Genomic DNA, 27,482 nt, shown 5'->3' with positions numbered 1-27,482 from the left:
ACAGAATGGGAGAAAATAGTTTCAAATGATGCAACTGACAAGGGCTTAATCTCTAGACTATATAAGCAACTTATACAACTCAACAGCAAAAAAGCCAATCAATCAATGGAAAAATGGGCAAAAGACCTGAATAGACATTTCTCCAAAGAACATATACAGATGGCCAACAAACACATGAAAAAATGCTCAACATCGCTGATTATAAGAGAAATGCAAATCAAAACTACCATGAGATACCACCTCACACCAGTCAGAATGGCCATCATTAATAAATCCACAAATAACAAGTGCTGGAGGGGCTGTGGAGAAAAGGGAACCCTCCTGCACTGCTGGTGGGAATGTCAACTGGTACAGCCACTATGGAGAACAGTTTGGAGATACCTTATAAATCTATACATAGAACTTCCATATGACCCTGCAATCCCACTCTTGGGCATCTATCCGGACAAAGCTCTACTTAAAAGAGACACATGCACCCGCATGTTCATTGCAGCCCTATTCACAATAGCCAGGACATGGAAACAAGCCAAATGTCCATCGACAGATGATTGGATTCGGAAGAGGTGGTATATATACACAATGGAATACTACTCAGCCATAAAAAAGGATGACATCATGCCATTTGCAGCAACATGGATGGAACTAGAGAATCTCATACTGAGTGAAATGAGCCAGAAAGACAAAGACAAATACCATATGATATCACTTATAACTGGAACCGAATATCCAGCACAAATGAACATCTCCTCAGAAAAGAAAATCATGGACTTGGAGAAGAGACTTGTGGTTGCCTGATGGGAGGGGGAGGGAGTGGGAGGGATCGGGAGCTTGGGCTTATCAGACACAACCTAGAATAGATTTACAAGGAGATCCTGCTGAATAGCATTGAGAACTATGTCTAGATACTCATGTTGCAACAGAAGAAAGGGTGGGGGAAGAAATGTAATAGTAATGTATACATGTAAGGATAACTTGATCCCCTTGCTGTACAGTGGGAAAAAAAATAAAAAAAAATAAAAGCTAACTTCAATATAACTTTGCTAAATTGACTAGAAAAGGGGTCTCCTGCTGAGGGCTTTTTCCTACAAAGAGCTGCTTACAAAGGTAAGCCTAAAACTTAATGGGAAAAACAACATTAAACCCCAAGGCTTGAAAATAATCCTCCTTGTCTTGGTGCCCCACATTTTGAACCCACTACGGCTGCAGTTGGGTCTCCAAGCTTCTAGACCCCACCCACATGGCTCTGCCAAGTGCAGTTCATGTTTCAGCTCTTTTTTTTTTTTTTTTTTTTTTGTCTTTGTTGTTGTTGTTGCTGTTTCTTGGGCCGCTCCCGCGGCATATGGAGGTTCCCAGGCCAGGGGTCGAATCGGAGCTGTAGCCACCGGCCTACGCCAGAGCCACAGCAACGCGGGATCCGAGCCGCGTCTGCAACCTACACCACAGCTCACGGCAACGCCGGATCGTTAACCCACTGAGCAAGGGCAGGGACCGAACCCGCAACCTCATGGTTCCTAGTCGGATTCGTTAACCACTGCGCCACGACGGGAACGCCATGTTTCAGCTCTTATAAGTTAGGGCTCAGGCTGGAATCCCACAAGGTAGCTCTACTGGTCTGGAGTGGAAGGCTCTGCTGGGCATTGCCCTAGTGAGGGTTTTCTGCTATGGCCTCTCCCCTACAGAAGTTCTTTGCCTGGGCCCCGAGAGTCCCCAGGGCACCTTTTGAAAGTCTAGAGAGTGCAGCAGTACCCCCAGCTCTTGCACTCTCCATGCTGGGTTGATGATACCAAGCTGATGCCTTCCAGAGGTTTGCAACCTTCTGGAGAGGCAACCACAACAGCCTGTGCTGCACTTGGGGTGGCTTAGCAGCATGGTGCAGGAATTTAAGGAGCAGAGCGTAGGAGATAGATGGTACTGGGCAGCAGTGAGCTCCTCCTTTGAAATCCTTCAGCCCCATAGGCCCTCACACCATGGGCCTGTGATAGGTGAGCCAGCCCTGAAGATCTCTGATCTGCTTTTGCAGTCATTCTTCTATTGCCTTAGACAGTAGGTCTTAGCTTATTTTGAGACAACTGACCAAACTCCCCATTGTCTTGATGAATACCTTTTAGCTTCTGTTGAAATGGTCCATCCACAGCAATCTCCTTATCAAATTCAGCCACACCCTTGGTATTCTCTCCCTATCAAGCTTTTTACTTCTCTTAACACTGATGGGCTAAGAATTTTCCAAATTTTAAAATTCTGCTTAATGTTTGATTAACAATTCTACCTTTAAATAATTTCTTCTCACATTTTACTGTAAACATTCAAGAGGAACTGACAGGTCTTCAACACTTTGCTTAGATTTCTTTCTTTAGCCAAATATCAATTTCATCACTCACAAGTATTACCTTCTATAAAACATTGGGAACACAATTTAGCTAAGCTCTTTGCCACTCTAAAACAAGGATGGCCTTTCCCCTAGTTTCCAGTGTTCCTCATTTCCATCTGAGTGTCATCAGATGTGATGACACTACAACTGTCATCCATATTTCTACCAACATTCTGCTCACAACCAAACAGACATTCTCTAAGAAGATTGAGGCTTTCTCTACAGCTCTCCTCTCCTCTTTCTTGGTTCTCAAGAGAATTTCCTTTAACAATCCATTCATGACAATGTAGACTTTCTAGCATGTACTTCCAAACTCCTCCAGATTCTACCCGTTATTTCATATTTTTAGGTATTTGTTACAGCAGCACCCCACTCCCAGTACCAATTTTCTCTCTTGGTCTGTTCAGGCTACTATAACAAAACACAATAGACTGGGTAGCTTATAAACAACAGAAATTTATTTCTCATAACTCTGGGCCTGGAAGCCCAAGATCAAGGTGCCAGCAATGGGTGTTTTCTCTAGTGAGAGCTCTCTTCCTGCTTCACAGCTGACATCTTCTCACTACATCCTCACATTTTTTGTATTTAAATATAGTCCTATAAGCAAGTTGAGGTGAGGGCAATTGAGACCCAGTATATTCAATTTGCAGTGCCTGGTATGGGGACTGGATAGGAGGAGAAAGTGTCAGACTTCTCAGTTGTGCTTGTTTAGAATAGAGCTTCTGCAATACAGATCTTGGGGAGGGGGATGAGAAGTGTTGGCACCATTCCCCTTCTGGTCATCACTAGCCCGGAAACTGAGGGTAGAGTGAGCCCCATCTTCTTGGCCACATCTACCTAAAGTATATTTATTTCACACTGAGCTGGTGGGGGCGGTGAGCAGATCATGGCTCAACTGCCACAGGTACTCAGTGTTCTTACTGAGACTTAGTAGATTTCCTAGAATAGATGTTTCTCCACATGCTCAATGCCTTTAGGACAATTTCCTGAGACTTTACATAATTGTGTTTTATACTTCTCACCAGTTATGGTTGTTTTGCCCAGGAGAAGAACTTTTCATACCACCATTCTGGAAGTGCTTCTCTTTTGTCCTAGATTATTTGATAATACTTCAGGTTTTCTATTTAATCCTCATTTTCCTGGAACATTAAAGAAACATAAAAATAGCAGCTAATATTTATATATAAATTCCAAAATATTCAGTTTATACTTTCATTTTTCTATAGTTTCATTTGAATTGTTTTTAATTAAAATGATGTGAGATTATTTTTATTTGCTTAAAGTTCTGCTTGGTTGAGACTCATTTCCTCATTGCTTTCTTACCAAATAGACCAAGTTCCTGAGTCGTGCACTTGAGCAGATCCATAAATGCAGAGATGTCTGGAATCTCCTGAAAGAAACAGGTATATAGTGAGCTGGGAGTTTGGTAACACAGTTATAAAAGGGGTTTCAAATCTTAATAACCTAGTCTTTTATCACCAGAAATTGTGCCACTGAAATACTTGATAACCAATCAAATGATTCTTTAAGAACTAGTTTTAATACTTTGACATGGAGTGAGAATATTTTTAATCTTGCTTTTTATTTAAGCGTTGAATATAAAGATGGGGCCATCATTGCTCAATATGACATTATTGCTTTTAGTTCACTAGACTTAATATTTAATTTAATCAAGTTTTAACTTTGACTAAATGTAGGGTACAGATTCTTCCAAGGTACAATCGCAATATTGGATACTGCTAACATTTTGTTATGAAATAATCAAAACAGTAGTAAACTTTTTGAGGTTATACAGTAGCATGCTATCATGGTATTAGCTTTTAGGTTTAGATAGGCTTTTTTTATATTCTGTCCATCTGTTCCTGCTTTAGAATTTTTTAAAAAATCAATAGATATTGAATTGAATTACATGCCTTTTCAGCTTCTATAATCATAGAAGTATTTCTCTTTTGAAGTATTAATATATTGATTTATAATAATAGATTTCCTAAACTTGAGTCATTGTTGCATTTCTGGAATAAACCCTGTTTAGTCATGGTGTATTACTATTTTAAAAATGTTAATGAATTCAGTTTCCTAAAATTTAGAAATAATCAGTGTATCGTTTTGTATGTGTATGTATAATATTTTTATAGACTTTGATATCAAACTATAGAAATTTTAAGGGAGAACATAAACACATAAAATTTTATTCACTGCCCTCAATCTATGACAGGCATTTAAAATAATAAAAACAACAAAAGAAAAGGACAGAGAATACCTAAATAACATACTTAGTATGGAAGAGTTAATAGAAATATACTCTATAGCCTGAAAATATCCTTTATAGCCTGAGAATAGAGAACTCATTTCTTCTTCATGTGCCCTTTGAACATTTGCAAAATAGATCACAAGAAAAACTTGAACAAATTCCAAGACATAGAAGTAAAATTGACAACATTATCTGATCACAATGCAGAAATTAATAATGGAATCGGGAAAGATAACCCTTGACCACTTGGACATTTTAAAAAATAGTAACTATAGAATATCTAGAAAATAATGATAGTGTGAGTTCCCATCGTGGCTCAGTGGAAACGAATCTGACTAGTATCCATGAGGACACAGGTTCAATCCCTGGCCTCGGTGAGTGGGTTAAGGATCAGGCATTGTCATGAACTGTGGTGTAGGTCGCAGACATGGCTCAGATACTGTGTTGCTGTGGCTGTGGTGTAGGCCAGTGGTTACAGCTCTGATTCAACCCCTAGCCTGGGAACCTCCATATGCCATGGGTGTGGCCCTAAAAATACCAAAAAAAAAAAAAGAGAAAAGAATGATAATGAAAATACCTCATAACAGAATCTAAAGTGCTAAAGAGTGCTCAGAGTGAAATTAATACTTTCAGTGCCTTTTTGTTTTGGTTCCATCATTACCTTTATTTTTTATTTTTTTAAAGATTTTTATTTTTTCATATATATATATATATATATATATTCTTTTTCTCATATTATCCTCCATCATGTTCCATCACAAGTGACTAGATATACTTCCCTGTGCTATACAGCAGGATCTCATTGCTTATCCACTCCAAATGCAATAGTTTGCATCTATGAACCCCAGATTCCCAGTCCATCCCACTTCTTCCCCTTCCCCTTGGCAACCACAGGTCTGTTCTCCAAGTCCACGTCTGTGGAAAGGTTCATTTGTGCTGTATATTAGATTCCAGATATAAGTGATATCATATGGTATTTGTCTTTCTCTTTCTGACTTACTTCACTTAGTATGAGAGTCTCTAGTTCCATCCAGGTTGGTGCAAATGGCATTATTTTGTTCTTCTTTATGGCTGAGTAGTATTCCATAGTGTATATATACCACATCTTCTTAATCCATTCATCTGTCGATGGACATGTAGGTTGTTTCTATGTATTCACTATTGTGAATAGTGCTACAATGAACATACAGGTGCATGTATCTTTTCAAGGAAAGTTTTGTCCAGATATATGCCCAAGAGTGGGATTGCTGGGTCATATGGTAGTTCTATGTATAGTTTTCTGCGATACCTCCATACTGTTTTCCATAGTGGCTGTACCAATTTACATTCCCACCGACAGTGCAGGAGGGTTCCCTTTTCTCCACATCCTCTCCAGCATTTGTTATTTGTGGACTTGTTAATGATGGCCATTCTGACTGGCGTGAGGTGGTACCTCACTGTAGTTTTGGTTTGTATTTCTCTAATAATCAGTGATGTTGAGCCTTTTATTTTGAAAGTGTGTCACAATGCTAGCTGTCTACCGAAAAATCAATTTCTTCTTTCTAGGAACAGCTACTAGACTATCAATCTGTCTGTCTTTCTATGTTATCAGAGATTTGTAAGTTTAAACAACAAGATACTACTACAAACCTATTAGAATGACAAAAATTCTAAATGCTGACAAGACCAAATGCTGGTGAGTATGTGGAGCAACAGGAATTCTCATTCATTGCTGACAGGAATGCAAAATAATATAGCCACTTTATTAATTTCTTATAAAACTAAACATACTCTTACTATACAGTCCAGCAACTGTGTTCCCTGGTATTTACACAAATAAGTTGAAAACTTAGGTCCATGGAAAGACTTGCACATGGATATTTATAGCAGCTTTTCATAATTGCTAAAACTTGGAAGCAACCAAGATGTCCTTCAGTGGATGAATGGATAAACTATGGAATGTTTAAACAATGAAATATTATTCAGAGATAAGAAGAAATGAGCTATTAAATCATGAAAAGGCATGAAGAAACTTAAATGCATATTACTGATAAAAAACCAATCTGAAAAGGCTGCATACTATGTGGTTCAAACTATATGAAATTCCAGAAAAAACAAAACTATGGAGATAGTAAAAGATTGCTAAGGGGGCATCGTGGAAGAAGGAATGGATATATGGAACACAGAAAACTCTTAGGGTAGTGAAACTATTCTGTATGATACTACAGTGGTGTAGACATGTTATTATACATTTGTCAAAATCCATAGAAGGTACAACACCACAAGTGAACTCTAATGTAACCCATGGAATTTGGGTGAAAATAATGTCACTATAGATTCATTGATTGTAAGAAATGTACTACTATGCTACAGGATATTAGTAGTGGGGAAGGTTGTCGTAGTGGGGGATAGGGTGTATATAGGAATGTTCTGAACATTCCACTCAATTTTGCTGTGAACCTAAAACTACTTTAAAAGAATGGCTATTATCAAAAAGGCAAGAGGTGACAAGTGCTAGGGAGGATGTGGAGAAAAGGGAATGCTTGTGCACTGTTGTTGGGAATGTAAATTGATATAGCCCACTATGGAAAACAATATGGAGGTTTCTCAAAAAATTAAAAATGGAACCACCATATGATCCAGAAGTCCCATTTCTAGGTATGTATCTAAAGGAAATGAAATCACTATGACAAAGAGATATCTGCACCCCCATGTTCATTGCAGCATTATTCACAATAGTCCAGACATGGAAATAGTCTAAGTTCCTATTGAACGATGAATGGATAAAGAAAATGTGATACACACAAATACACATGCGCGTGCGCGCACGCGCGCACACACACACACACACACGCAATGGAATATTCATCCTTAAAAAAGAAAGAAATCCTGCCATTTGCAACAATATGGATGAATACCTAGAGGACATTATGCTAAGTGAAGTAAGACAGAGAAAGATAAATACCATATGATCCAACTTATATGTGGAATCTTAAAAAAAAAATCTTATAGAAATAAAGTAGATTGTTGGTTGCCAGGGGCTGTAGCATGGGGGAATAGGTGATGGTGGTCAAAGGGTACAAAGTTCTGGTTATAGGATGAATACATTCTGGAGGACCTAAAGTACACCATGGTGACTATAGATAACAATACTAGATTGTATAATTGAACATTTCCAAAAGGGTAAACCTTAAATGTTCTTACCACACATACAAAAAATGATAACTATGTGAGGTGATGGATATGTTGACTATATTGTGGTAATCATTTAACAATATGTACATGTATCAAGCTATGACATTACACACCGTAAACTTACATAATGTTATCTATCAAATATATCTCAGTGAAACTGGAAAAAAAAATCCAGCAATACATAAAAAGAATTATATACCAAAAATAGACCATTGGGTATAGCTCCAAAGATGATGAATTATAAAGTGTTACTGAAAATGGGTTTTAGTGGAGTTCCCATTGTGGCACAGCAGAAACGAATCTGACTAGGAACCATGAGGTTGCAGGTTCAATCCCTGGCCTCACTCAGTGTGTTAAGGATCCGGCATTGCTGTGGCTATGGTGTAGGCTGGCAGCTGTAGCTCCAATTCAACCCCTAGCCTGGGAACTTCCATATGCCACAGGTGTGGCCTAAAAAACAAAAAAAGCAAGAAACAAAGAAAGAAAATGGATTTTAGGAGTTTCCATTGTGCTCAGCATGTCAAGAACCCAACATAGTGTCCATGAAAATACAGGTTCAATCCCTGGCCTCACTCAGTGGGTTAAGGATTCTGCATTGCTGCAGGTTGTGGTGTATGTTGCAGATGTGGCTCAGATGCAGTGTTGCCTTGGCTGTGGCCTAGGCCTGCAGCTGCAGCTCTAATTCAGCTCCTAGCCCAGAAACTTCCATATGCATGCATTCCTCTCTGTATCTTTTGGATCACCTTTGCTTGTCTTCCAAATCTGGCATTCTCTCATTTTAGAGTTTTAATTTCCATTTTCACTTTTTGAACATATGTGAAAGGTTTTATTTAAATCATTAATTAATAAAGGAACCAGTAAGATGTTACAACTAGTTCAAAATATGAGTAAAACACATACACAGGCAATTAGGAAATGAATTTACAAGTATATGCAGAACTGTGAGTTGATATGTGTGATGTGCATGGGTATGTCATCCTTTGCTATTTCAAAGCTAGGATACAAAGGCCAAGAAACTCTCTCCCAGATTTCACCTGTAGTACTTATAAATTTATTTGATGGAAGTCATTTTTCTCAAGGTCCTTCAGATTTACTAAGTAAGGTTCCTGGCTTTATAGAAAGTGAACTTCCTATTGCATTTAGACTGAGAACACCTTCTGTAAGCCAGATACTAGAACAGTTCCCTGAGAGGGCTTTTAGGCCTTTGCTCCATAAGTTGAGGTAAGATCAAGTTTATTCCTTAAAAGTATCTTATCATACCTGATTAAGTGGCTATCATTTTTGAATCCAGATAGTTCATTTAAGACCTTTGTTGCATAGTGAGTCCATTTATATCCTGGTTTAAAAAGTGGAAGATTTTTATAGAACCAATGCAAATAACTATATTGCCATAAAAAATAGGGAGACTTAGGAAAAGTTCCTGAATTCATAAGGGATGGGTTGGATGGGGAGGAGGTGAGTGAGAATCATTTTAAAATATTTTAATTTAGCTTACAGAAGTAACATCTACTAAATTGTTTTGAGTTACAAATAACTTACAAAGAAAAAGGATTTTCTTATAAATTTGGAAAACAGAACATAATCAATGATAGTCCAAATGAATAATCACAATAAAATTTCCCTTTGGGGATTTTTATGGAGGCTCATAATGTAAGCATGACTAATCATTAACTCCATTTTCAGCTCTTATCTCTTCTTAAGAGAATAGGGGATGGGGCCGAAAATCCCAAACTTCTAATCTAGTCTTTCCAGTTACTAGCCCTCATGCAGGAGCCCACCCAGAGTCACCTTACAAGAACAAAAGATATTCCTATTGCCAAGGAAATTACAAAGGGTTGCAGGAACTCTGTGTCAGGAACAAAGATCAAAGACCAATATTAGAACAAGAGACACTTGTAGTGTTCTTATCACTTAGGAAATTATGGTTTTAGGAGCTCTGTACCAATATAAGAGTATATGAGTCAGAGACCTATATATACATACATATATACATATATATAAAATTTTGTTATTATCTCACAAAGCCCTTATCAGATAGCATTTGCAAATATTTTATACTATTGTGTATGTTGTCTTTTAACTTTCTTGATAATACCCTTTGATGCACAGAAGATTTTAATTTTGATAAGTCCATTTTATCTACTTTTTCTTTTGTTGCTCATGATTTTAGTGTCATATTTAAGAATTCATTGCCAAAGCCAAGGTCATGAAATTTGCCCCTATATTTTCTTCAAAGATCATTATAGTTTTAGGCATTACATTTAGATCATTGGTCCATTTTGAGTTAATTCGGTATATGATGTGAGGTAGGCAGCCAGCTTCATTCTTTTGTGTATGGAAATCCATTTGCCCCAGCAGTATTTCCTTTTATTTATTCATTATTTTTATTAAATTATAGATTGTTTGATTTACAATGTTGTGCCAATTTCTGCTATACAGCAAAGTCACCCAATCGTACATATATATATATACATTCCCTTTATTATATTATCTTCCATAATGGTCTATCCCAAGAGACTGGATATAACTTACTATGCTATATATAATAGGACCTCATTGCTTATCTATTCTAAATGTAATAGTTGGCATCTACCAACCCCAAACTCCCATCCATCCCATTCCCTCTCCCTCCCCCTTGGAAACCACAAGTCTGTTCTTTATGTCCGTGGCTCTGTTTCTGTTTTATTTTATTTTATTTTTTTGTCTTTTTGTTGTTGTTGTTGTTGCTATTTCTTGGGCCGCTCAAGCGGCATATGGAGGTTCCCAGGCTAGGGGTTGAATCGGAGCTGTAGCCACTGGCCTACGCCAGAGCCACAGCAACGCGGGATCCGAGCCGCGTCTGCAACCTACACCACAGCTCACGGCAACGCTGGATCGTTAACCCACTGAGCAAGGGCAGGGACCGAACCCGCAACCTCATGGTTCCTAGTCGGATTCGTTAACCACTGCGCCACGACGGGAACTCCCTGTTTCTGTTTAATGGATAAGTTCATTTGTGCCATATTTTAGATTCTACATAAGTAATATCATATGGTATTTATCTTTCTCTTTCTCACTTACTTCACTTAGTATGATAATCTCTAGTTGTATCCATGTTGCTGCAAATGGCATTATTTTGTTCTTTTTGTGGCATAGTAGTATTCCATTGTATATATGTACCACATCTTAATCCATTCATCTGTCAATGGATATTTAGGTTGTTTCCATGACTTGGCTATTATGAATAGTGCTGCAGTGAACATAGGGGTACATGTATCTTTTTGAATTGTAGTTTTGTCTGGATATATGCTCAGGAGTGGGATTTGCTGGATAATATGGTAGTTCTATATTTAGTTTTCTGAGGAACCTCCATACTGTTTTCCATAGTGGTTGTACCAATGGCAAATCTTGATATTTGGTATTGCATCAATAGACAAAATAATACACATACAGGAGTTCTCCTGTAGTGCAGTGGGTTAAAGATCTGGTGTTGTCACTGCAGCAACTTGGGTCACTGCTGTGGCATGGGTTCGATCCCTGGCCTGAGAACTTTCATATGCTGTGGGCATAGCCGAAAAAAAAAAAAAAAAAAAAGGAATACACACACACACACAGTTGTCCCTCAGTATCTATGGGAGATTTGATTCCAGCCCTCCATCCCCACCCATGGATACCAAAACCGCCAGATGCTAAAGTCCTTCGTATAAAATGGCTCAATATTTGCATGTAACCTACATATAGTCTCTTATGTACTTTAATCATCTCTAGATTACTTATAATACCTAATAAAAAGTAAATGCTATATAAATAGCTGTAAATACAATGTAAATGCTACGTGAATAGTTGCCAGTACTTAGCAAACTTGAAGTTTTGCCTTTTGGAACTTTCTGGAATTTTTGTTTTTAATATTTTTGATCCACGATTAGTTGAATCTGCAGGTATGAATCTGCTAATAGGGAGGACTGACTATAAGCATGCATACATGTGAATGAACATATCATATATAAAGTCTTGGAAGGATACACACCAAAATTAACATTTGGTGCCTCTTGGAAAAGGATTTAGTGAATTTGGGAGACTTTTACTTTTTATTTCACTTTTTCATAGTTTGAATTTTTCAATGAATATGTAAGTGCTTAATAATAAAAATTGAAATACATTTAGAAAAATGAATTTGACTTATTAAAGGTTTATATTTCTTAAGATTGGTTATTTCCAATGAAATAATGCCTAAAATTATGAGCCCAGCATATGAGTAATGTAAATAAATCATTAAGCTACCAACTGTAAATAGACAAATTAAGAGAAAGTGCAAAGTTGGTGAATCATAAGCTCCTGGGGGGAAATTGGAAAATGCCAACCTTTTAAAAATCTATTCCAAATTAAAGTTAATTAAGAACTGTATAAACAGTGACTGAAATCTTAGTGCTATGGGAACTGTCTTTTACCAAAGGATTAAATGGGCCATTATATTAGTGACCTAAGGCAAGAAGCTTACTACATTCATTTACAAAGACTTTATTAAATTCCTAGGGGCTACTAGATATTGTAGAAACATAAGAAAATGTGTTACCATATCTAACCTTAAATTTACAGTGAAGAAAGGAGATGAGAAACATAATCTGTTAAAAATATACAAGGCTAGATGAAATAACTTCACTAATAGAAATATAGAGTGTGTGGGACCACAGAAGAAATGATCCACTCCAAAAGGTAATAGTTGAACTTACTCCTGAAGAATGAGTAAGATTTTAATGTTTGGAGAAGAAAATAGAAGGCATTAAATGCTGTGGAAACTGAATAAACAAAAGCCAGAAGTAGAAGAGAGCATTGTTAGTTTTAGAAATGTCTCTTATTCAAAGGTTATATAGTGGGAGGTGAGGCTGAAAGGAGTGTGATTTGTGGTGTGCCTCTTCTCAACAATAAATCAGGCCAATAGTATCACCTTAGACCAAGCTACCTCATTTCTCACCTGGACCACTGTAATAGCTTCCCAGCTTTCCTCTGCATCTGCAGCTCCTCTATAAATCCAATAGCCACACAGCAGCCAAAGTATTATAAGTCAGATCATGTTAGTCCTCTTCAACCTCCCATTTACTTGGACTTAAATAAAATCCAAAGTTCTTACCATGATCTACAAGGCCATAGATTATCTGGCCCCTGGTTTCCTCTCTGACCTAATCTCCCATTACTCTGCTTCAGCTCACTTCTAGCTCTACTGTATCTTTTTTTTTTTTTTTTTTTTTTTTTGCTTTTTAGGGCCACACTAGCGGCATATGCAACTTTCCAGGCTAGGGGTCCAATCAGAGCTGTAGTCGCAGGCCTACATCAGAGCCACAGCAATGCCAGATCCAAGCCGTGTCTGCAACCTACACCACAGCTCACGGCAACGCCGGATCGTTAACCCACTGAGCAAGGGCAGGGACTGAACCTGCAACCTCATGGTTCCTAGTCGGATTCATTTCCACTGCATCACAGCGGGAACTCTTAGCTCTACTCTATCTTAGTAATACCTTATACTTTCTTTCCTCTGGGCTTTTGTATTTGCTATTCACTTTACCTAGAACACGTCTCCTGGGTATTCATGTGGCTTGCTCCCCCATACCCTCTGTTCAAATGTCACCTCCTTCATAGAGGTCTTTCCTGACCACACCCTTTCTAAAATATCAGCTTTTATCACTATATACTCCCTTAACCTATAGTTTTTCTTTATAACACACATCACTACTTGATATTATATTATATATTGTATATCAGTTTTATTCCCAACTAGAATCTAAATTCCATGCAGGCAAAAAAGTTATGTCTTGTTCATTCTTTATCCCTACCTACTAAAACTATCTGGCATATACTAGGGATTTAGAAATATTTACTAAATGAAATATTGCTATGGAGCCATAAATTCTGTCATTAGAAAGTCATTTGTTAGACTGTTAGAGGACTTTGCTCTTTGAGAGCCCTCTTTGCAAAGATCCCTGGGAGAGCTTACAATTTCAGTTATTTTCAGCTTATACTTTGGGAGAGAAACATTTAGAAAAATCCCTTAATAAAGATTCAACTTGGAATATAAATATAGGGCAGAGAAAGGCAGGTCAGGTTTCCAGAAAAAGAAGATTTAAAAGGAAGTAGGGGTTGTACCAACTATGACTACTTTTCATTTTAAGAAACTCCAAACCTTTCTAACACAAGGGAACACAGCACCTTCTGAATCTATCTTTCTGGCTCCTTTTGCAGATCTCTATTTAAGAATATAACATTTGGGAGTTCCCATCGTGGCTCAGTGGTTAACGACTCCGACTAGGAACCATGAGGTTGTGGGTTCGATCCCTGGCCTCGCTCAGTGGGTTAAGGATCCGGCATTGCTGTGAGCTGTGGTGTAGGTTGCAGACGCAGCTCGGATCCCGCATTGCTGTGGCTCTGGCGTAGGCCAGTGGCTACAGCTCCAATTTGACCCCTAGCCTGGGAACCTCCATATGCCGCGGGATCGGCCCAAGAAAAGGCAAAAAGAACAAAAAAAAAAAAAAAGAATATACTATTTGGATGTTTTTAGGAACATCCTAGGGAGTACCTCTCTACATGAAGCATCATCAAATGTTAGGGCTAAAAGTAATCTTAGTGATTAGATTTCTTAAAAGATATTTATTTTGTCCTATGACTAAAATTTTTTATCTCAGAAACATAGAGGGAGTTCCCATCGTGGTTCAGCGGAAACGAATCCAACTAGGAACCATGAGGTTGAGGGTTCAATCCCTGGCCTTGCTCAGGGGGTTAAGGATCTGGCATTGCCACGAGCTGTGGTGTAGGTTGCAGACGCGGCTTGGATCTGGTGTTGCTATGGCTGTGGCTTAGGCTGGCAGCTACAGCTCTGTTTAGACCTCTAGCCTGGGAACCTCCATATGCCGCCGGTGTGGCCCTAAAAAGACAAAAGACAAAAAAAAATAGAGAAAAACCTTTAGTTGTTTTATAAGTCATTGCAAGGAAGAGAATTTCACTTACCTCCAGTACTGTAATTTTGGCCTTGGTATAAAATATTCATAAAATGCCATCATCAAAAAGTGTAGTGGTTAAGGCACACCTCCTGAGAGCTTTGAAACAAAATCCAGCAAGGGTCTTCTACCAGCAATAAGGCAGTTCAGCTGGCAGGGCAGAGGATTGTCTATGGCTTTATATAATATATATTTGTATGTTATGATCTCCTCAGTCCAGAACTAGAATGGTCATTTGTATTTGTCTAAATACAGTAAATAAAATCAACCATTTATCAAGGCTCATGTTGGAATTAGAAATAATTTTTATCTGTTGTGTTGTAAACACCTAAACAAGAGGATTAAATGCTTATTCTTTCAGCAAGTAGCCTTTGCTTGGTGCCTCCATTGGCTTAACAACTAGCAATCAATCATTGGTTGGTTTTGGCTCAGGGATTAGTTCTTAATGGATAAGAAATTCTCAGAGATGATAGTTTTGAAATTATCCAAGAGAAAAAACAGTTGGACCTGATCCACAGGCACGTAATAAAATGACAAAGCTTGAATGGATTTTCTAGTGTACATTTGGGGCCAGGACTTAGGCCACAGGAAGAGAAGAACCTCAAATTAGGATTTTTCCCCCAAGAGAAATTAAAAAATTATCTGGAGATACCCAGTATCTGTGATAGAAGTTGCTCCTAAAAACCTTCACTTTTGGCAGAATTTCACTTCAGTTATGCCTCATAGGCAGTACAAGCTTACCCTAAAAATACAAACCAAAGCCCTAATGACACTGAGTAGGAACTTTGATTACAGGGCTAAGGAGTCAGTAAATAAATTTAGTAGAGGATCACAGGTTTAGAAGACAGGTTTGTTATAGTTCCCAGATATTTATACTTATATTTACTGTTCCTTTTCCCAAGTGCCTGACCTAATTAAGAATGTCATTCAAGTCTCCCTGTTCCTAACATGCTTACTTTTTTTTCACTTTAAAAATTTTATTTTATTTTATTTAATACTCAATGAATTTATTACATTTATAGTTTTACAATGATCACCACAATCCAGTTTTATAGGATTTCCATCCCACAACCCCAGTGCATTCCCCCCACCCCCAGAACTGTCTCCTTTGGAAACCATAAGTTTTTCAAAGTCTGTGAGTCAGTATCTGTTCTGCAATAAAGTTCATCATGTCCTTTTTTCAGATTCCACATGTCAGTGAAAGCATTTGATGTTGGTGTCTCATTGTCTGACTGACTCCACTTAGCATGATAATCTCTAGGTCCATCCATGTTGCTAAAAATACCAGTATTTCGTTCCCTTTAATGGCTGAGTAATATTCCATTGTGTATATGTACCACATCTTTTTGTTGTTGTTGTTGTTGTTTGGAGGGGTGGTACATCTTACATACTCTTTGCTTTTTTTTATTTTTATTTTTTTATTACTCAAATGAATTTATCACATCTGTAGTTGTATAATGATCATAACAATCCATTTTCACAGGATTTCCATCCCACAGCCCAAGCACATCCCCCCACCCCCAAACTGTCTCCTCCAGAGACCATAAGTTTTTCAACGTCTGTGAGTCAGCATCTGTTCTACAAAGAAGTTCCGTCTGTCCTTTTTTCAGATTCCACATGTCAGCAGAAGCATTGGATGTTGGTGTCTCATTGTATGGCTGACTTCACTTAGCATGATAGTTTCTAGGTTCATCCATGTTGCTAAAAATGCCAGTATTTCATTCCTTTTAATGGTTGAGTAATATCCCATTGTGTATATGTACCACATCTTCTTGATCCACTCCTCTGTTGATGGACATTTAGGTTGTTTCCATGTCTTGGCTATTGCAAAGAGTGCTGCAATGAACATTGGAGTACATGTGTCTTTGCAAGTCATGGTTTTCTCTGGATAGATGCCCAGGAGTGGGATGGCTGGATCAAATGATAGTTCTATATTTAGTTTTCTGAGGCATCTCCATACTGTTTTCCACAGTGGTTGCACCAATTTACATTCCCACCAACAGTGTACTAGGGTTCCTTTTTCTCCACACCCTCTCCAGCACTTCTTGTTTGTAGACTTTTGGATGATGGCCATTCTGGCTGGTGTAAGGTGGTACCTCATCGTGGTTTTGATTTGCATCTCTCTAATAATGAGTGATGTTGAACATCTTTTCATGTGTTTTTTGGCCATCTGTACGTCTTCTTTGGAGAACTGTCTGTTTAGATCTTCTGCCCATGTTTTGATGGGGTTGTTTGTTTTTTTGGTATGGAGCTGTAGAAGGTGTTTATAAATTTTGGAGATTAATCCCTTGTCAGTTGAATCACTTGCAAAGATGTTCTCCCATTCTGTGGGTTGTCTTTTCGTTTTGTTTAAGGTTTCCTTTGCTGTGCAGAAACTTTTCAGTTTGATTAGGTCCCATTTGTTTATTTTTGTTTTTGTCATCAATACTCTGAGAGGTGGATCTGAGAAGATGTTGTTGTGGTTTATGTCAGAGAGTGTTTGGCCTATGTTTTCCTCTAAGAGTTTTATAGTGTCTGGTCTTATATCTAAGTCTTTAATCCATTTGGAGTTTATTTTTGTGTATAGCTAACATGCTTACTTTTGTACGTTGTAGTTTCTTTTATAAAAGTACAGATATGAGTCTGGATATCTTCTTGTACAATTATCTTGACACAGTGACTCCCCATCAGAATAAGGTGTGTACCACAGCTCATGTATAAACATTCATTATTGAGTTCTAGAAGGTTTCTCCACCTTTAGTTGACATATAGAGAGAAAAATATACCTATAAGGTATAGAATACATTTTTTTTCAGGTACACTTGTAACATTTACCAAAGTAGAACATATATTGGGCCAAAAAAGCAAGCCTTGACCCATTTCTTGAAATCATACAAAGAATGTTCTCTGAACAAAGTAGAATTAAATTAGAAATCAACAACAGAAAGATCATTTTTAAAAAAAAAAACCATTGTTGAAAACCTAAGATAAACACTTGAAATAACCCATTGGCTAAAGAAGAAATCAAAATGAAAAATGGAATATATTGAAATTAACAAAAGGGGGAAATATAACAGCAAACCTTGTGAGATACACCTAAAATAAGGGGAAACATAGCGTTAAACGCACATATTAGAAAATATGAAGGGTTGAAAATCAATGATGTAAGCATCAAACTTGAATCTGGAGAAAGAACAGCAAATTAAAGGAGAAGAAAGTAGAAGGAAGAGCACTACAAATATAAGAGCAGAAAACAATGAAGTAGGAAACAGACATACAATAGAGAAAATCAGCAAAGTCAACAGTCGATTCTTTGGAAGATTACTACAGTTGCTAAATGCCAAGCAAGATAGATCAAAAATAAAAAGAAAACACAAATTCCTAATTCCAGTAATTCAAAAGTAGACATCCTTACAAATCTTTAAGACATTAATAAGATAATAAGAGGACATTGCAACTAACCTGATGCCAATAAATTTGAAATTTTTGACAAAATGAACAAAATTTTTGAAAGACATACCTATGACCATTGGCCCAAAGAGAATTTAATAGTCCTACACTATTTTAATAATCCTATACCTGTTAAAGAAGTTTAACCTTAAATATCTTCCCGCAAAAAGGAAATGGCTTCACTGATATAAATTCTTGCAAACATATAAGGAAAAAAAATCAATAGCAAACCTGTAAAAATATCTCTTATAGAAAATAAAGAGGTAACACATTGATTTTATGAGGCCAGAATGACTCCAATGACAAAACGTGACCAAGGATATTTCAAGAAAAGTACAGGTCGGTATTTTAAATGATAGATGCAAAAATCTTAAGCAAAATTTTAGAAATTGAATTCATCAATATATTAAAATGATAATACACCATAATTAAGATTTATCCCAAGAATTCAGCATTTAAAAAAAAGTATACACACACATGCACACACATGTGAAATTGTTTTTGATATTTGTTTTATTTTAAATAAAGTTTTAGAAATAAATGAACTTGGTATGGTTGATGTATATAGGTCAGTACACAAAGATTAATTGTATTTCTGTGTAATATCAGGAAACAATTGGAAAATGACTTTTTACAGATTCATTTTTAATAGCATCGAAATCCATCAAATGCCTGGTAATCGATCTAATAAAAGATGCAAAAGACCTCTACACTGAAAACTACAAAACACTGAAACATTGCTGAGAGAAAATTTAAAAGCCTAAATGAATCAAGTGTGTGTTCATGGTCTGGAAAACTCAATATTGTTAAGACATCAATTTTACCAGTTTGATCTATAGATTCAATTCAATCCAACTGATTTACTTCTGGAAATTGACAGGATGATATTAAAATTTTTATAAAGATGCAAAGGACAATCTTGGAAAAGAGTAAAGTTTGAGGACTTACACCATAGAATAGAGAGTCCAAAATAGAATCCAGAAGTAGACTCACACATGCTCCTTTTACTTATGACAAAAGTATTCCCAGTGCTATGCAAGGGGGGAAAGAGTTTTTTTCCCACAATAAATGGTACTGGTACAATTACAAAATCATATGTAAAAAAATAAACTTTGATTCCTCCCTTCACACCATACAGAAATATTGATTTGAGGTGGATCATAGTAAAAGGTACAAAGTTTTCTAAAAAGAATAGGAGAATAGCTTCATGAACTTGGAGATGCAAAAAATTACCGACCATAAAAGAAAATATTGATAAAGTGATCTTCATTACAATTAAGAACTTTAGTTATCATTAAGATAAAAAGATAAGCCATAGACAGGAAGAAGATATGTCATTAGTAAGCTTGACAAATTCAAGAATATGTAAAGAATTCTTAAAGCTCAAAAAAAAAGACAACCCAATAAAAAATGGGCAAAAGAATTGACCAGGAACTTCACAAAAAAGTATACACAAATGTTTAAAAGGTAAAGGAAAAAATGCTGAACATCATTACATCAGAGAATGCAAATTAAGACCACAATGAGCAATCACTGAACACTCACTGAAATGGCTGAAATTAATATACGAAGTGTGAGTGAGGATGGGAAGCAACTGGAGCTCTGATACATTGTTGGTAGAAATGTAAATTGGTACTTTGGAAAACTGTTTGGCACTATTTACTAAAACCAAACATGCTTCTATCCCAGAAATGACCCATCAGTCTTATTCCTAGATATATACTCAGGTGAAATGAGTGTATCTGTTTACCATATTATAAAAATGTTCAAGAAAGCTCTATAAGAGCTAAAGATTTGAAACAACCCTAGTGACCATCAATAGGAGGATGGATTAAATAAATTGTGGTATATTCATGCAATGGAATACTACAAAGCAATAAAAGGAATGTACTTTTTTTTAAAAAATGATTTTTATTTCTTCCATTATAGCCAATTGACAGTGTTCTGTCAGTTTTCTACTATACAGCAATGTGACCCAGTTACACATACACATATACGTTCTTTTTTCTCACATATTCATGCTCCATCATAAGTGACTAGACATAGTTCCCAGTGCTACACAGCAGGATCTCATTGCTAATCCATTTCAAAGGCAACGGTCTGCATCTATTAACCCCAGACTCCCACTGCATAACACTCCCTCCCCTCCCCCTTGGCAACCACAAGTCTATTCTCCAAGTCCATGATTTTCTCTTCTGTGGAAAAGTTCATTTGTGCCGAATATTAGATCCCAGATATAAGTGATATCATATGGTGTCTGTCTTTCTCTTTCTGACTTCACTCAGTATGAGAGTCTCTAGTTCCATCCATGTTGCTGCAAATGGCATTATTTTGTTCTTTTTTATTCTATTGTATATATATACCACATCTTCCTAATCCAATCGTCTGTGGATGGACATTTGGGTTGTTTCCATGTCTTGGCTGTTTTGAAGAATGATGCACTGAACATGTGGGTGCATGTGTCTTTTTCAAGGAAAGTTTTGTCTGGACATATGCCCAAGAGTGGGATGGCTGGGTATATGGTTGTTCTATGTATAGTTTTCTAAGGTACCTCCATACTGTTTTCCATAGTGGTTGTACCAATTTACATTCCCACCAACAGTGCAGGAGAGTTCCCTTCTCTTCACACCCCCTCCAGCATTTGTTACTTGTGGACTTATTAATGATAGCCATTCTGACTAGTGTGAGGTGGTACCTCATGGTAGTTTTGATTTGCATTTCTCTAATAATCAGTGATGTTGAGAGTTTTTTCATTGCTTGTTGACTATCTGTATATCTTTGGAGAAATGTCTGTTCAGGTCTTTTGCCCATTTTTCCATTGGGTTGTTGGCTTTTTTTTTTTTTTTTTTTTTTTTTGCTATTGAGTTGTAGAAGTTGTTTGTATATTTTAGAGATTAAGCCCTTGTCAGTTGAATTGTTTGAAACTATTTTCTCCCATTCTGTAAGTTGTCTTTTTTTATGGTTTCCTTTGCTGTGCAAAAGCTTGTCAGTTTGATTAGGTCCCATTGGTTTATTTTTGCTTTTATTTCTGTTGCGTTGGGAGAGTGACCTGAGGAAAACATTTGTAAGGTTGATATCAGAGAATGTTTTGCCTATGTTCTCTTCTAGGAGTTTGATGGTGTCTTGTCTTACATTTAAGTCTTTCAGCCATTTTGTTTATTTTTGTGCATGGTATGAGGGTGTGTTCCAGTTTCATTGATTTACAAGCGGCTGTCCAGTTTTCCCAGCAACACTTGCTGAAAAGACTGTCTTTTCCCCATTTTATGTTCTTGCCTCCTTTGTCGAAGGCTAATTGGCTGTAGGTGTCTGGATTTATTTCTGGGTTCTTTATTCTGTTCCATTGGTCTGCATATCTGTTTTGGTACCAGTACCACACATCTTGATTACTGTGGCTTTGTAATATTGCCTGAAGTCTGGGAGAGTTATACCTCCTGCTTGGTTTTTGTCCCTCAGATTTGCTTTGGCAATTCTGGGTCTTTCGTGGTTCCATATAATTTTTTGAATTGTTTGGTCTAGTTCTGTGAAAAATGTCACAGTAATTTGATAGGGATTGCATTGAATCTGTAGATTGCTTTGGGTAGTATAGCCATTTTTACAATATTAATTTTTCCAATCCAGGAACATGGAATATCTTTCCATTTCTTTACATCCTCTTTAATTTCCTTGACTAATGTTTATAGTTCTTAGCATAAAAGTCTTTCACCTCCTTGGTCAGGTTTATTCCCAGGTATTTGATTTTTGGGGGTGCAATGTTAAAAGGTATTGTATTTTTGTGTTCCTTTTCTAATATTTCATTGTTGGTATACAGAAACGTGACTTATTTCTGAAAGTTAACCTTATATCCTGCTACTTTGCTGAATTTGTTGATCAGTTCAAGTAGTTTTGGGGTTGAGTCCTTAGGGTTTTCTATATATAGCATCATGCCATCTGCATACAGTGACAATTTTACCTCTTCTCTTCCAATTTGGATACCTTTTATTTCTTTTGTTTGTCTGATTGCTGTGGCTAAGACTTCCAATACTATGTTGAATAAAAACAGTGAGAATGGGCATCCTTGTCTTGTTCCAGATTTTAGTGGGAAGGCTTTCAGCTTTTCTCCATTGAGTATTATGTTTGCTGTGGGTTTGTCATAAATAGCTTTTATTATATTAAGGTATGTTCCCTCTATACCCACTTTGTTAAGAGTTTTGATCATGAATGGATGTTGGACTTTGTCAAAGGCTTTTTCTGCATCTATTGAGATGATCATGTGGTTTCTGACTTTTCTTTTGTTAATGTGGTGTATGACATTGATTGATTTGTGTAAGTTGAACCATCCTTGTGAACCTGGGATGAATCCCACTTGGTTGTGGTGTATGATCTTTTTTATATGTTGTTGGATTCAGGTGGCTAAAATTTTGTTGAGAATTTCTGCATCTATATTCATCAAAGGTGTTGGCCTATAGTTTTCTTTTTTGGTTTTGGTATTAGGGTGATGGTAGTGTCATAGAATGTTTTTGGGAGTGGTCCTTCTTCAACTTTTTAGAAAAGTTTAAGAAGAATGGGTATAAGTTCCTCTTTGTAGGTTTGGTAGAATTCATCTGTGAAGCCATCTGGTCCTGGACTTTTATTTGCAGGGAGTGTTTTTATGACATATTCAATTTCATTTCTAGTGATCATTCTGTTCAGTTGATCTATTTCTTCTGATTCAGTTTTGGCAGTCTCTGTAAGTCTCTAGAAAGTTGTCCATTTCTTCTATGTTGTCAAATTTGTTGGCATACAGTTGTTCATAGTATTCTCTTACGGTTTTTTGTATTTCTGCAGTATATGTTGTGATTTCTCTTTTTTCATTTCTTATTATGTTTATTTGGGTTTTTTTCTCTCCTCTTCTTGGTGAGTCTGGCCAGAGGTTTGTCAATTTTGTTTACCCTTTCAAAGGACCGGCTCTTGGTTTTATTGATTTTTTCTATTATTTTTTGAATCTCTATTTTATCGATTTCCTCTCTAATCTTTATGATTTCCTTCTTTCTGCTGACTTTAGGTTTAGTTTGTTCTTTCTGTTTATAATTCTTTTAGGTGGTAGGTTAATTTGTCAATTTGAGATTTTTCTTCTTTACTGAGGAAGGCCGATGTTGCTATGAACTTCCCTCTGAGCACTGCTTTTGTGGCATCCCATAGGTTTTTAGTGGTTGTGTCTTCATTATCATTTGTCTTAAGTTATTTTTTTTTGTCTTTTGTCTTTTTTTTTAGAGCTGCACCCACGGCATATGGAGGTCCCCAGGCTAGGGGTCCAATCAGAGCTACAGCTGCTGGCCTACGCCAGAGCTACAGCAATGCCAGATCCAAGCCACATCTGTGACCTACACCACAGCTCACAGCAATGCTGGATCCTTAACCCACTGAGCAAGGCCAGGAATCGAACCCACAACCTCATAGTTTCTAGTCAGATTCATTTCCACTGTGCCATCATAGGAACTCCTGTCTTGAGTTATTTTTTAATTTCCTTCTTGATTTCCTCATTGACCCATTGGTTCTTTAGTAGCATATTGTTTAGTCTCCATGTAGTTAGTTTTTTCTCTTTTCCTGTGGTTGATTTCTAGTTTCATGCCATTGAAAAGAGAAGATACTTGAAATAATTTCTTTTTTTTTTTTTTTATTATTTTCCCACTGTACAGCAAGGGGGTCAGGTCATCCTTAGATGTATACATTGCAGTTACAGTTTTTTCCCCCACCCTTTCTTCTGTTGCAACATGAGTATCTAGACATAGTTCTCAATGCTATTCAGCAGGATCTCCTTATAAATCTATTCTAGGTTGTGTCTGATAAGCCCAAGCTCCCGATCCCTCCCACTCCCTCCCCCTCCCATCAGGCAACCACAAGTCTCTTCTCCAAGTCCATGATTTTCTTTTCTGAGGAGATGTTCATTTGTGCTGGATATTAGGTTCCAGTTATAAGTGATATCATATGGTATTTGTCTTTGTCTTTCTGGCTCATTTCACTCAGTATGAGATTCTCTAGTTCCATCCATGTTGCTGCAAATGGCATGATGTCATCCTTTTTTATGGCTGAGTAGTATTCCATTGTGTATATATACCACCTCTTCCGAATCCAATCATCTGTCGATGGACATTTGGCTTGTTTCCATGTCCTGGCTATTGTGAATAGGGCTGCAATGAACATGCGGGTGCATGTGTCTCTTTTAAGTAGAGCTTTGTCCGGATAGATGCCCAAGAGTGGGATTGCAGGGTCATATGGAAGTTCTATGTATAGATTTATAAGGTATCTCCAAACTGTTCTCCATAGTGGCTGTACCAGTTGACATTCCCACCAGCAGTGCAGGAGGGTTCCCTTTTCTCCACAGCCCCTCCAGCACTTGTTATTTGTGGATTTATTAATGATGGCCATTCTGACTGGTGTGAGGTGGTATCTCATGGTAGTTTTGATTTGCATTTCTCTTATAATCAGCGATGTTGAGCATTTTTTCATGTGTTTGCTGGCCATCTGTATATGTTCTTTGGAGAAATGTCTATTCAGGTCTTTTGCCCATTTTTCCATTGATTGATTGGCTTTTTTGCTGTTGAGTTGTATAAGTTGCTTGTATATTCTAGAGATTAAGCCCTTGTCAGTTGCATCATTTGAAACTATTTTCTCCCATTCTGTAAGTTGTCTTTTTGTTTTCTTTTTGGTTTCCTTTGCTGTGCAAAAGCTTTTCAGTTTGATGAGGTCCCATGGGTTTATTTTTGCTCTTATTTCTATTGCTTTGGGAGACTGACCTGAGAAAATATTCATGATGTTGATGTCAGAGAGTGTTTTGCCTATGTTTTCTTCTAGGAGTTTGATGGTGTCCTGTCGTATATTTAAGTCTTTCAGCCATTTTGAGTTTATTTTTGTGCATGGTGTGAGGGTGTGTTCTAGTTTCATTGCTTTGCATACAGCTGTCCAGGTTTCCCAGCAATGCTTGCTGAATAGACTTTCCTTTTCCCATTTGATGTTCCTGCCTCCCTTGTCAAAGATTAATTGACCATAGGTGTCAGGGTTTATTTCCGGATTCTCTATTCTGTTCCATTGGTCTGTCTGTCTGTTTTGATACCAGTACCACACTGTTTTGATGACTGTGGCTTTGTAGTATTTCTTGAAGTCTGGGAGAGTTATGCCGCCTGCTTGGTTTTTGTTTCTCAGGATTGCTTTGGCGATTCTGGGTCTTTTGTGGTTCCATATAAATGTTTGGATTGTTTGTTCTAGTTCTGTGAACAATGTCATGGGTAATTTGATAGGGATTGCATTGAATCTGTAGATTGCTTTGGGTAGGATGGCCATTTTCACAATATTGATTTTCCCAATCCAGGAACATGGAATATCTTTCCATTTCTTTACATCTTCTTTGATTTCTTTGATTAAAGTTTTATAGTTCTCGGCATATAGGTCCTTTACCTCTTTGGTCAGGTGTATTCCGAGGTATTTGATTTTGTGAGGTACAATTTTAAAAGGTATCATTTTTTTGTATTCCTTTTCTAATGTTTCATTGCTGGTATATAGAAATGCAACTGACTTCTGAATGTTAATCTTATAGCCTGACACTTTGCTGAATTTATTAATCAGTTCAAGGAGTTTTGGGGTTGAGTCCTTAAGGTTTTCTAGGTATAATATCATATCATCTGCATACAGTGACAGTTTGATCTCTTCTCTTCCTATATGGATGCCTTTTATTTCTTTTGTTTGTCTAATTGCTGTGGCTAAGACTTCCAAAACTATGTTGAAGAGCAGTGGTGAGAGTGGGCATCCCTGTCTTGTTCCAGATTTGAGTGAGAAGGCTTTCAGTTTTTCCCCATTGAGGATTATATTTGCTGTGGGTTTATCATAAATGGCTTTGATTATATTCAGGAATGTTCCCTCTATACCCACTTTGGCGAGGGTCTTGATCATGAATGGATGTTGAACTTTGTCAAATGCTTTTTCTGCGTCTATTGAGATGATCATATGATTTTTGACCTTTTTTTTGTTAATGTGGTGTATGATGCTGATTGATTTGTGTATGTTGAACCATCCTTGTGAACCTGGGATGACCCCAACCTGGTCATGGTGTATAATTTTTTTGGTATGTTGTTGGATTCGGGTGGCTAAGATTTTGTTGAGAATTTTTGCATCTATATTCATCAATGATATTGGGCGATAGTTTTCTTTTTTGGTGGTATCTCTGTCTGGTTTTGGAATGAGGGTGATGGTGGCCTCATAGAATGTCTTTGGGAGTATTCCTTCTTCTTCAACCTTTTGAAAGAGTTTAAGGAGGATGGGCACCAATTCCTCTTTATATGTTTGATAAAATTCACCTGTGAAGCCATCTGGTCCTGGACTTTTATTTGTAGGGAGTGATTTTATGACCTCTTCAATTTCATTTCTAGTGATTGGTCTGTTCAGTTGGTCTGTTTCTGCTTGATTCAGTTTTGGCAAGCTGTAAGATTCTAGAAAATTGTCCATTTCTTCCAGATTGTCAAACTTGTTGCCGTATAGTTGTTCATAGTATTCTCTTATGGTTTTTTGTATTTCTGCTGTATTTGTTGTGATTTCTCCTTCTTCATTTCTAATTTTGGTGATTTGGGTTCTTTCTCTCCTCTTTTTAGTGAGTCTGGCCAGGGGTTTGTCAATTTTGTTCACCTTTTCAAAGAACCAGCTCTTGGTTTTATTAATTTTCTCTATTGTTTTTTGAGTCTCTATTTTATTGATTTCTTCTTTGATCTTTATAATTTCCTTCCTTCTGCTGACTTTAGGACTTTTTTGTTCTTCTTTTTCTAATTCGTTTAGGTGGAGGGTTAAGTTGTCCATTTGGGATCTTTCTTCTTTTTTGAGAAAGGCCTGGATTGCTATAAATTTCCCTCTGAGCACTGCTTTCGCAGCATCCCATAGGTTTTGAGAGGTTGTGTCTTCATTATCATTTGTTTCAAGGTAGTTTTTAATTTCCTTCTTGATTTCCTCATTGACCCATTGGTTTTTTAGTAGCATGTTGTTTAGTCTCCATGGAGTAGGTTTTTTCTCTTTCCTTTTCCCATGGTTGATTTCTAATTTCATGGCATTGTGGTCAGAGAAGATACTTGAGATAATTTCTACGCTCCTAAATTTATTGAGATTCGCTTTGTGTCCCAATATGTGGTCGATTCTTGAGAATGTTCCATGAGCATTTGAGAAGAATGTGTATTCTGCTTTTTTTGGATGTAGTGTCCTGAAGATATCAATTAAGTCTAACTTTTCTATTGTTTCCTTTAGGATCTCTGTTGCTTTATTGGTTTTCTGTCTAGAGGATCTGTCCATTGATGTGAGGGGG

General features: G+C 37.1%; 1 protein-coding gene across 5 annotated transcripts in view; it reads left to right on the top strand.

The window, feature by feature from the left end:
* TEX11 (testis expressed 11) overlaps nt 1-27,482 on the top strand; it is a 382,097-nt gene that overhangs the window by 284,912 nt on the left and 69,703 nt on the right. For all 5 annotated transcript variants that reach the window (XR_014835135.1, XM_003484125.5, XM_085007268.1 and 2 more), the window contains one exon: nt 3,699-3,771. Coding sequence is in view for 4 of the 5 variants with exons in the window: in XM_003484125.5 (XP_003484173.3) it covers nt 3,699-3,771 (73 nt within the window). In the remaining variant the exon portion in view is untranslated. The remainder of the gene's footprint in view (nt 1-3,698; nt 3,772-27,482) is intronic.

This window comes from Sus scrofa, chromosome X (assembly GCF_054392235.1).
Source record: "Sus scrofa isolate SSC_HxYL_T2T_F1_AM1 chromosome X, Sscrofa_HxYL_maternal_Yorkshire_Landrace_v2.0, whole genome shotgun sequence".
Taxonomy (NCBI): domain Eukaryota; kingdom Metazoa; phylum Chordata; class Mammalia; order Artiodactyla; family Suidae; genus Sus; species Sus scrofa.
Note: the sequence above shows the minus strand (reverse complement) of the source record. Positions and strands in the feature narration are given on the sequence as shown.